Consider the following 12,630-nt stretch of genomic DNA (forward strand, 5'->3'; position numbering starts at 1 on the left):
TGATGTTAGTGACGTTAGTGACGTTAAAGTTAGTGATGTTAGTGACATTAGTGATGTTAACGTTAGTGATGTTAGTGACGTTAACGTTAGTGATGTTAGTGACGTTAAAGTTAGTGATGTTAGTGACGTTAAAGTTAGTGATGTTATTGACGTTAGTGACATTAGTGACGTTAACGTTAGTGACGTGTTCTTTAGTGACGTGTTCTTTAGTGACGTTAGTGACGTTGACGTTAGTGACGTTGACGTTAGTGACATTAGTGACGTTAGTGAAGTTTGTGAAGTTTGTGACATGTTTTCCGTAGCTGAATTGTGAAGGACCACCTCGCTCATCTTACTGTAATCGATCTCAGGGGCAGCAGATCAGTAACTCTTCATCAGCCGAGTCGATGATGTTGTGAAGAGGAGTTTCCTCTCGGTGCTTTTAAAGGTTAGCGGATGTGATGTTGTTGCTGCAGTGGTCAGTAATTAATTTTTAATTAGTTTTTAGACTAAAATGCTCCACAGACGAGCTGTAAACGAGCATCTGGAAGTTTCTCCTCCTCTGCTGAGGTTTCTTTGTTCCTCCAACATTAACTGTTCGATGACCGACTGCTGCAGGAGAGACTGATCTGCTGCAGTCTGAACCAATAAAACATCAACCACAACTCTGACAGCACTTTGTGTGTGTGTGTGTGTGTGTGTGTGTGTGTGTGTGTGTGTGTGTCTGTGTTTGTGTGGACCTCCAACTTTTTTGTCAGCGCTTCCTGGTAGAGTGCCTCGCTAAGCAGCGGTTGCCAGGCAACACCATCCAGTTCAGCCAATGAGCTAAGTTTTGGCAGCGGTGTCTCTTGGCAACAGCGTTGGGTTCGAGGGGATTCGGGGTTTTTTCCGTTTGCTGAAGCTTTTTTTTGCTCGTTATCTTCACATTAACACACAAACTGCAGCAGCAGTTTATCTGCTTTAACAGAGCGGTCAGTGTGGGCGCTACGGACGATTCACAATCAGTTTATACAAAAACAGTAAAGTCTCGACTCCCTGTGATGTCACAGCGACAACAATTCAAGTCAAACTGACAGCAGATATATATTTTTATGTCTCAGTGATTCATGAGGACAACAGCTTCTGAAACTGGTCCAGTATTCAGGGAGAACGCTGCAGCTGCTAAAGCAGCTGTGAGGTCAGTGAGCAGCGTCAACGTTACGGCCACTAAAAGTTCTTATTTTAACCTCTGACAGACTCAGATTGTTATTATAATAATAATAATAAATTCAACTTATATAGCGCTTTTAAAGAACTCAAAGACGATTATCAGTCTCTGACAACATTATAGAAAGAACCCTATAGAGAAATTAAACCTTTTCCCGACCTTTCTCTTGATCTGAGTTTGTTGCTGTTTCCAACAAAGTCTCGCTCAAGGAGACATCTCGTTCTGCAATCTCGCGAGATGTGACTAGTTTCTGGAAAACAACGGTGGAAACGTGAGTGAGAGTTGGAGAGAGGAGGGCCGGTGTTGTCAGAGTTTGTTGTGTTGGAGTACAGAAAGCTAAAGGCTGGCCCACACTACCAGATGTTTCAGATCTGACCAGATGTGTAAAATGTGAGAGCCCTCACATAACGACATGTTGTGTTAAGTTCCTGTAGTGAGGAGAGAAACAGCAACAGCACACACTAACACATTCATTCATCAACAACAAGAGTCTCACTAAAACAAATCAAAATCTCACTAAATCTCTGAGATCAGATGAGACTTTAGTGTAAACAAACATGACTGACTGGCGGCAGGAAGAATCAGTGATGTTAGTTTTTACTTTGTACTGAAAACTGACGGCGGTGGTCGTCCTTCCTTCTTCACTCAGCTTGGTTCTCTATTGGCTATCGCTCTTTCCCACGTGACTGCGTACTCGGCTGTCCTCGGGGTTCCCCACACACACAACAGGAGATCCCATCGGAAATATTCAACATGAGCAAATTAGTGTTTTTTAGTGTTTTAGTTAGAGACGATAGTGACGATAGTGACGATAGTGACGTTGTGACGATAGTGACGTTGTGACGATAGTGACGTTGTGAAGATAGTGACGTTGTGACGATAGTGACGTTGTGACGTTGTGACATTAGTGACGTTGTGACAATAGTGACGTTGTGACGATAGTGACGTTGTGACATTAGTGACGTTGTGACGATAGTGACGTTGTGACGATAGTGACGTTGTGAAGATAGTGACGTTGTGAAGATAGTGACGTTGTGAAGATAGTGACATTGTGACATTAGTGACGTTGTGACGATAGTGACGTTGTGACATTAGTGACGTTGTGACATTAGTGACGTTGTGACGATAGTGACGTTGTGAAGATAGTGACGTTGTGAAGATAGTGACGTTGTGAAGATAGTGACGTTGTGACATTAGTGACGTTGTGACAATTGTGACGATAGTGACGTTGTGACGATAGTGACGTTGTGACATTAGTGACGTTGTGACGATAGTGACATTAGTGACGTTGTGACGATAGTGACGTTGTGACATTAGTGACGTTGTGACGATAGTGACGTTGTGACAATAGTGACGTTGTGACATTAGTGACGTTGTGACGTGACATTAGTGACGTTGTGACGATAGTGACGTTGTGACATTAGTGACGTTAGTGAGGTTGTGACATTAGTAACATTGTGACATTAGTGACGTTGTGACGTTAGTGACGTTGTGACGTTAGTGACGTTGTGACGTTAGTGACATTAGTGACGTTGTGACGTTAGTGACGTTGTGACGTTAGTGACATTAGTGACGTTGTGACATTAGTGACATTAGTGAGGTTGTGACATTAGTAACGTTGTGACATTAGTGACGTTAGTGACGATGTGACGTTAGTGACGATAGTGACGTTGTGACATTAATGATGTTGTGACGTTGTGACGATAGTGACGATAGTAACGATAGTGACGTTTGTGACGATAGTGACGATAGTAACGATAGTGACGTTTGTGACGATAGTGACGATAGTGACGATAGTGACATTAGTGACGTTGTGACGATAGTGAGGTTAGTGAGGTTGCCGTTAGTGAAGTCACTAACGGCAACCTCACTAACGTCAACCTCACTAACGTCAACGTGACCTCATCATGACGTCATCACTAATAGAGGGTCTATACTACACGGCGGTGACTGCTTCCATCAGCTGACGGGTAATGAAGGACTCTGTTGGTGTCGGTGTCACTTTAACGATGTCATAATGTTTCGGCCTTAATGATGCAGATTGAAGGTGTCTAGACAAAGTTTATGAACTTGAATTATTGATAATCAGCCGGACACAGAGGAGCTTTGTCTCAACAACAGTTAGAGGATGAGGACTCTCTAACCTTTGACCTTTACCACACACACATAAACATGAATAATAATCCAACGATGACCACCAGCAACACTCAGCAGCACATTAAACATCCTCAGCCCATAGTATGTGCTGCTGCGGAGTGTCTCCTGTTGTTTCCGTGGTTACAGAGACACTTGGTATCTCCGTAGCAACAGACGGGAAATAAAAAGTAATGACCCAACAGAGGCCTCGTGTTGTCACCACAGATACAGAGTACTGCAGTAGCACTGTAGTAGGCTCTGTGGTGCTGACAGGTATTACAGTTAGGACTTTATGTTTTAATAATGTGGAAGTCTTATTGGTCTCCTGATTTCTAAATAGATTTATGGATGTTTATTATACAGCGTTAATGACATCCTGGACTATATAAACATCATAAACAGCAGCTGCAGCCACAAACACACATTGCATCTCCATTAAACACAGTTTATTAGTACTTTTTATACTAAAACGTACTGATTATTATACTAACTACTCTGTAGTATTTAGTCATACTTCCTCAGTATGATGTAAAGTACTCAGTAGTATTTAGTCATACTTCCTCAGTATGATGTAAAGTACTCAGTAGTATTTAGTCATACTTCCTCAGTATGATGTAAAGTACTCAGTAGTATTTAGTCATACTTCCTCAGTATGATGTAAAGTACTCAGTAGTATTTAGTCATACTTCCTCAGTATGATGTAAAGTACTCAGTAGTATTTAGTCATACTTCCTCAGTATGATGTAAAATACTCAGTAGTATTTAGTCATACTTCCTCAGTATGATGTAAAGTACTCAGTAGTATTTAGTCATACTTCCTCAGTATGATGTAAGAGACTTTACAGACTTCTGCTCATTAAACTGAAGGAAGTTTGAACAAGTCGGCACGTCTCCACGGTAACTGCAGCCAACACACACACACACACACACAGTGAACACGCTCAGGTGGATGACGTATAACCATGGTAACCAGCTCTGTCTGAGCATCAGTGCCGCGGTTTATGGGATGTCGGCGGCTGTGAGCTCGCTGCAGCTGGGAATTCATTTATAGATCTTAGATATAAACATATTAATATCTGCTCGTTCTCTCAGTTCTGTTTACTCTGTTTTTAGTTTAGTTTAGTTACACTGATCTCCTCCTGGAGTACACGGGTTAGTTAGTGTGTTAGTTAGTTGACTAGAAGAGAAGAGAGTTTCCAAACGAGCCTCCATGTTGAGCAGCAGCCCACGAGGGAAAGAGCTCGTCCAATCAGGTGTCTAGTGGCAGCCCATCAAGCGTCCGATGCTGGGAAGCGAGGCGATGCCTCGCCATAAAAAACGCCCCCTGTGGACACGAACCATAAGGCAAGAAAATCACTTAGGTAGGGAAAGGGGAAAACATCGTGGTTGGGTTTAAAGTAAGTACGTAAACTAAGTAAAACATGTACGTAAACAACGTAACTACAACTACAAAGAACACGTCACAAATACGACATGACGACTGTCACAAGTTTTTATTGACGTTTGTCACGTGACAGTTGTAAGTCACTAACTTACAAAACAAAACGCCGGTCAACCACCCGGTCTTCTTGCAGTCAGTACGGGATACATGGCGTACAAATGACACGCGGAAATCAAGGAAGGCGTACTTATTGCACGCTAAACGCCTTGTGTACTATCGGGGCATTTATACGCCTTTTCAGGCTGATGTATGACACAAAATTCAACATGTGAGTGTTTGAACCGCTGCTGGGTGGCTGCACTGGTCACTGGTTTAACATCACACACACACACACATATATATCCATATACTGTATATACATATGTGTGTGCTGTTGCCATGGCGACACCTGCTACTGTATACACTCACACAATATTGCGTATTCATATATTCATGTACACACCCAGCAGCACTGCTGCATAATGACACCAGATCCTCTCATTATTAGGTTATGTTCCTGATCCATTGATCTGCAGCTCTGATGTGACTGACGGTTTAAATAGATTCATGATGTTTAATCTATAAATAAAAGCAGTAAATAAGTTTAAATAAAATAATAAATAATAAATGTGTGCGTGTTTCAGCTCTGATCCATGTGAAGCTGTGGGCGATCGACCGTCAGTGTTTCCAGACCATCATGATGAGAACTGGACTCATCAAACACGCCGAGTACATGGACTTCCTCAAGAGGTGACTGCATGAGCAAGGCACTACCTGTTGGCGTTAGAGGTTCTAATCCCACAGAGACCATCAACATTATCAGCAGGTGTAAAGTTAAAACCCTTCAGGGTTCAGTGCTGGTTGATTTGGCGCCCCCCTGTGGTTAATGAGGGTAACAGCAGCTGGTGAATCTGTTTACAGTGCAGCTAAACAATCATATAAATTCATTCACTCTTTATTTAAATGAATGTAAAATGATTTTAGTCTGTGCAGCGCAAAAACTAAAAGCAGTTTTTCCAAATGTAGTGTTTGCACGAGAGACCTCAAGCGTTAGCCGATCACTGGAACGAGTCAAAGCAGAAACATAAAGAAAGTCAAGTTAATGATCCAGGATGCACCGAACAAAACAAACTGAAATACAAATATATGATAAACAAAAAGAAAAGAAAGAATAAAAACTCTCTCTCTTTCTGCAGCGTTCCAACCTTCGAAGGTCTCCCAGAGGAAACTCTCAGTAAACTGGCCGACGTCATGGAGGAGGTGAGACTGTCATCACCACGGCAACCAAACATCTTTAAACACGACGTCACGGTGAAGTGAACGACGTCACGGTGAAGTGAACGACGTCACGGTGAAGTGAACGACGTCACGGTTTAGTGAACGGCGTCACGGTGAAGTGAACGACGTCACGGTGTAGTGAACGACGTCACGGTGAAGTGAACGACGTCACGGTGAAGTGAACGGCGTCACGGTTTAGTGAACGGCGTCACGGTGAAGTGAACGACGTCACGGTGAAGTGAACGACGTCACGGTGAAGTGAACGGCGTCACGGTTTAGTGAACGGCGTCACGGTGAAGTGAACGACGTCACGGTGTAGTGAACGACGTCACGGTGAAGTGAACGACGTCACGGTGAAGTGAACGACGTCACGGTGAAGTGAACGACGTCACGGTGAAGTGAACGACGTCACGGTGTAGTGAACGACGTCACGGTGAAGTGAACGGCGTCACGGTGAAGTGAACGGCGTCACGGCGAAGTGAACGGCGTCACGGTGTAGTGAACGGCGTCACGGTGTAGTGAACGGCGTCACGGTGAAGTGAACGGCGTCACGGTGTAGTGAACGGCGTCACGGTGTAGTGAACGGCGTCACGGCGTAGTGAACGGCGTCACGGTGAAGTGAACGACGTCACGGTGAAGTGAACGACGTCACGGTGAAGTGAACGGCGTCACGGTGTAGTGAACGGCGTCACGGTGAAGTGAACGACGTCACGGTGAAGTGAACGACGTCACGGTGTAGTGAACGGCGTCACGGTGTAGTGAACGGCGTCACGGTGAAGTGAACGACGTCACGGTGAAGTGACACTGTGTGTCTTCTTCTTCTGTGGTGGCGTCACGCCGAGTCTCTTCTTCTGTGTGTTTAGACTCATTATGAAGACGGAGAGTTCATCATCAGACAGGGCGCCAGAGGAGATACCTTCTTCATCATCAGCAAGGGACAGGTAACACTGGACGTCTCTATTGATTATTGATCTGCTGACTCATCCTGATCACTGTTAATCACACTTCCTGTCAGGTGAACGTCACCCAGGAGGATCCAGCCAATGAGGAGCCGACGCACCTCCGAGAGCTCACCAGGGGAGCCTGGTTTGGAGAGAGAGCGCTGCAGGGGTAAGACCATGTGACCTCTGACCCCGAGACATGAACCTTTAGCCTCCAAACCTGAACCCTTAACTTCTAAACCTGAACCCTTAACTTCTAAACCTGAACCTTTAACTTCTAAACCTGAACCTTTAACTTCTAAACCTGAACCTTTAACTTCTAAACCTGAACCCTTAACTTCTAAACCTGAACCTTTAACTTCTAAACCTGAACCTTTAACTTCTAAACCTGAACCTTTACCCTTTAATCCTGAACCTTTAACTTCTAAACCTGAACCTTTACCCTCTAAACCTGAACCTTTACCCTCTAATCCTGAACCTTTAACTTCTAAACCTGAACCTTTAACTTCAAAACCTGAACCTTTAACTTCTAAACCTGAACCTTTAACTTCTAAACCTGAACCTTTACCCTCTAAACCTGAACCTTTACCCTCTAATCCTGAACCTTTAACTTCTAAACCTGAACCTTTAACTTCAAAACCTGAACCTTTAACTTCTAAACCTGAACCTTTAACTTCTAAACCTGAACCTTTACCCTCTAAACCTGAACTTTTAACTTCTAAACCTGAACCTTTAACTTCTAAACCTGAATAATAAAAATTACAATAATACAAAAATAATAATAATAATAATATTAATATTAATAATAATAATATAAATAATAATAATAATAATAATCATAATAATAATAATAATAATAATAATAATAATAATAATAATAATATAAATAATAATATTATTAATAATAATAATAATAATAATAATAATAATAATATTAAAATCGTTACCCGTGTTTGCAGCATGCTCATATACACCAGTAAACACTGCAGCAGCATCAAAAGGTCTCTATTCTACTTTTTACTATTTGTACCTTTTTAAAACTCTGAAAGTATTTTTCCTCGAGCAGCAACGTCTCCTGTAGAACCCACCGGGGAGGAAAACAGCATTCATGAGACCGTGTTGAATTTTTCATGGAGTATTGACTGAAGAGAGAAACACAGCACACGCTAAAAACATGGGAGATAATGGGTGCTAAAAGCCTGGAGTCATCCCACTGACATGTGGTTGAAGACGTGTAGCTGTTAGAGTGGAGGACCCACTAGGGACATCACTGATCAATACGGTCCCCACAAGTGCAGCCAGACCAACGTGTGTGTGTGAGTTCTCCCTCTGTATTGATACGTTAAACAGCTGATCAGACGTATTGATCATGTGTTGCTTCTCAGTGTGATCGTGTGATAATGAGTTTGGCGTCACAGCTGCTGCTAACTGGTTTGAAGCGCTGTAAAGTCAGAAAAAAGTGATTTAATTCATAATCTGTGTGTGTTTGTTGTATCCGCAGTGAAGATGTGAGAACCGCCAACGTCATCGCTTCCGATGCCGTCACCTGCCTGGTCATCGACCGAGAGTAAGAAAACACTCAAAGTAAAAGGGTTCATTAAGCAGAGTTTTATCATCACTATCTGAACTAAAGGACGGGATTATTAATGTTGCTGAATCAAAGTGTCAACAGGATTTTAAATGAAGTAGAGTAAAGAGTACAATACGTCACCCAGAAGAGTAATGAAGTACAAATACACCAAACGTCTGATGAAGACAGTCGTGTTCAAACGGTTTACACTTTTAACAGCGGTGGAAAATAACTCTTTACTCAACTACTGGACTTCAGTACAATTACATTTCTTTTTAACAAATTTACATTTACATTTTACACTTACTTACATTTGCATTAACAATACATTTACATTGTCATTTTTACATATTATATTTACATTACTTATTTACATTTACATTTCCGTATTTCCTATTTCTGCTCTTCTTTGCTTCTACTCCGTAACATCTCAGAAAGACATATTGTACATTTTACTGCACTACATTTATTTAATAACGTTAGTTACTCTACGGATTCAGAATATTAAAATCTAATCAACTAATAAATGATGATATATTATTACAGATTATATATAAAGTCATTAAAAGTAGCTCCACCTTTACCAGCTGACACATTAAAGTGATGAACACGTCAATCATTAAAATACTATAATATAATAAAGATCATTCTGCAGAATGAGTTCTTTTACTGTTATTACCTGAAGTATATTTTAATGCTCATACATTTGTACTTTTACTGAAGTGAGACTTTGAATGCAGGACTTGTAACAGAGTATTTCTGCTCTATGGCATTAGTACTTTTACTGGAGTAAAGATGTACTTAGTTACTTTCCAGTGGTGTAAACAGCTGTACTGGCCCTTTAAGACTGGAGAGTTCAGTGAGTGAAGCTGTTGGTTGATTTAAAGCTGCCTGCTGCCCTCTGCTGGTCATCACCTATAACTACTACTAACTACTTTACCTACTGTTCTACTGCCATAATATACATCATTTATTACTTCTCATTACACATATACTATACATATATATATATATATACTATACATATATACATTTACTACATCCTTGTTTACATCACAGTTTATCTAATTACTGTACGCCTGTCTTCCACAGATAAATATTATTTTACATTTTATATAAGTTATATTTTATCTCTCTCATTTAACTTCTTTTAACCTCTCAGTACATTTTAGGAAAGTACACACTAATATTGTATAGTCAGCATTAATGTGTAATACTTCATAATGTTGATGTTGAATATAGAACTGGTTAATCCAGAGATCAACAACCTGCGTCTCTCCAGCGGCTCCCTGAGTCATAAACATGGAAACTGTTTTTATTGTTTACATCTTCATTTTTATTGATCATGTTGTAGGTCTATGGTACGACGGTACGACGGAGTATTAGGACCACATGGAGGAAAATAATAATCTGAAATTTAGAGAATAAAGTCATAATATTATAAAGTAGTCATTTTACGTGTTATTTTCTTTTTTTCTCGTAAAGTTACGACTTTATTCTCGTAATATTCTGACTTTATTGTGTAAATCTCAGATGTGTTTTCCCTCAATGTGGCCCTAATACTCCGTAGTACATTGTCTCTTTGGCCCTCACTGCATTAGACTGATATACTATATACTGAGACTATAAACTGTGTTACCTTCATCACAATGATCACATGTTTTGCGGCGCCAGACAGATTATTATTTTTTTTTTTGCCTAAAATGTCTCTTCTGATAGTAAAGGTTGCTGACCCCTGACCTCTGACCCCTGACCCCTGGTTTAAACAGTTTACTGCAGATAAAATAACACTTTGTTTGTCGGGATTAAAGTTTTCAGTGATTTATATTTTGTTTAATTTCCTGATTAGTTAACAACCAACATGTTATTGTTGTTATTACAGGACATTAAATTATATATTTTATTTTATTTTATATACAACTAGAATTGTATGTTATGAGAAGTTTTTTATTTAAAGGCAATATGTATTAATTAGATTAGATTTTAAATGTACGCCTCTCTAACTGTGTTCTGATTGGTTGTTTTCTTCCTCCTCAGCTCGTTCAAGCATCTGATCGGAGGACTCGACGACGTTTCTAATAAAGGATACGACGACGCTGAAACTAAAGCCAAGTAGGTTTAATGTTCACACATTATTAAACGTATGAACACAGGATTAAATAATATTAACGTTCATCAGCTCCTCACAGACAGTAAAGTCTTATTTTAATACGAGCTTCAGTTCTTTCTTTTAGTTCAGTTTCTGTCGTAATAAGTCCGTTTATTTAAGTTTTCCTGGAGGATCATTCTCATTTCATGACCTTCCTGTTGGAGGTTAATGCAGCAGACTTCAATTAGAACAAACACAAACACTAAATTGTAATTTAAATAATTTTTCAAGCAGGAATTCAAAAATATTTCTGATTCCATCTTTTATGTTTTCTACTTTTTTTTCATCACAAACGACAGAAAACTGAACATCTTTTATGATTTAGTCAAATTTAACATTTAAATTGAGACTTTTTCACTATTAACTGTCATTTCTTTAGACACAAAAAGATGAATGGAGAACATATTTTGTATTAAATGATAATGAAGATAATGTAAAACACATAAGTGTGACTGAACACCGACAGTGAGCTGTTTGTAAATCAAACTAAAACGTGGCGTCGTGCTCCTTTAACGGTCCGTGGTGGCGGCTGTGTTTCCCTCCAACGTGTCAGCAGCAGGTTGATGTTAATGTTTACAGCAGTAACTGGATCCTCAGCGCTGCTTATGTAAGAACAGCTAATAATAAGACCGGCTGCAGTCACAACCGGGTCGCTCTGAAGGACACTCACTTAGACATCAAGGAGCTTCCACTCCGTCCTCTGTCCTCTGTCCTCTTCTCCTGCTCATCACATTAAAGGATCAGAACACTCGACAGCTGCAGAACCAGACTATTACGCAACAATACAATCTGACATAATACGCAAATCATTTCACATTTCCCACACAGATTAACTCCTCAGGTGAGAATCAGTCAGTTTATCTCAGGTGAGAATCAGTCAGTTCTACCTCGTTGTCATGGTGATGATGCTGATGCTGCCATGTTTGGTAAATCTTCTCAGCATCACAATCACAATCTGGTTTATTGTAAAGTAGGTTTTCACAATTAAGTCATTTGCTTTGTTGTTTTAGTGCATAACAATAAACAATAAACATATGAAGAGAAAAATCTATTTAAAAATAAAAGCAAAAATCACAAAACGAAAATGACAAAAAAACAAAATATGAAAAATACTTAAAAAAATATGTATGATTATGGTATATAAGGGGTTTCCACTGTAGCACTAAATACACACTTTGTTTTGCACACACGCACACGCACACACCCACACCCACACACCCACGCACACACACACACACACACACACACACACACACACACACACACACACACACACGCACACACACAGTGTAACAGTAGATGTTGTGTGCTGTATCAGGTGACTGTTGGTCACGATGCTGAACTCTGTCAGTCATCTCCTGTTATGGTATAGATTCAATACAGCAAACACACACACACACGCACACACACACACGCACACACAGAAAAGGTTGCTATGGTAACGATAAACGACAAACAGTGGGGTGTGTAAAATACGACAGCGTTAGTCCTTCAGTATGTTGCTTTTTTATTTATTTATTTATTTATTTAGATGTATGTCTGCTAAATTAAATTGTAGAATTGTATTTATTTATTTTTTAAAATTTATTATTTAGATGTACACATGTTAATTAAATTGTACTTATTTATTTATTTATTGATGTATTTTTTTATTATTTATTTATTATTTAAATGTCCGTCTGCTAAATTAAATTGTAGAATTTTATTTATTTATTTATTTATTTATTTATTTATTTATTTATTTATTTATTTATTTATTTATTTATTTATTATCTAGTATGTTTTATTTTATAGTTATCTATTAATCTTAAACACTTACACATGCAGGATACTTTAATTATGATATTTTATATAAATAAATGAATGAATCATAATTATGAGGAAATAAAGACGTGAGCGTTTTATTCTTCCTCAACATTACATTTTTGTTTTGATCACTTTCAGAATTTT

The 12,630-nt window shown here is 39.5% G+C and overlaps 1 protein-coding gene across 2 annotated transcripts in view; it reads left to right on the forward strand.

The window, feature by feature from the left end:
- The window catches only part of LOC119479203 (cGMP-dependent protein kinase 1-like), a 33,471-nt gene extending 22,344 nt beyond the window's left edge, over nucleotides 1-11,127 (forward strand). The window contains exons 4-9 of one of the 2 annotated variants that reach the window (XM_037754556.1): nucleotides 5,387-5,492; nucleotides 5,939-6,002; nucleotides 6,884-6,961; nucleotides 7,036-7,130; nucleotides 8,463-8,528; nucleotides 10,569-11,127. In XM_037754556.1, coding sequence (XP_037610484.1) covers nucleotides 5,387-5,492; nucleotides 5,939-6,002; nucleotides 6,884-6,961; nucleotides 7,036-7,130; nucleotides 8,463-8,528; nucleotides 10,569-10,647 — 488 coding nt within the window. In that variant the 3' untranslated portion in view covers nucleotides 10,648-11,127. Of the gene's footprint in view, nucleotides 1-5,386; nucleotides 5,493-5,938; nucleotides 6,003-6,883; nucleotides 6,962-7,035; nucleotides 7,135-8,462; nucleotides 8,529-10,568 lie in introns of those variants that run through there. The other variant, XM_037754557.1, reaches the window with a different exon arrangement.
- The last annotated feature ends 1,503 nt before the right edge of the window (nucleotides 11,128-12,630 follow it).

Source organism: Sebastes umbrosus, chromosome 20 (genome assembly GCF_015220745.1).
Source record: "Sebastes umbrosus isolate fSebUmb1 chromosome 20, fSebUmb1.pri, whole genome shotgun sequence".
Classification (NCBI taxonomy): domain Eukaryota; kingdom Metazoa; phylum Chordata; class Actinopteri; order Perciformes; family Sebastidae; genus Sebastes; species Sebastes umbrosus.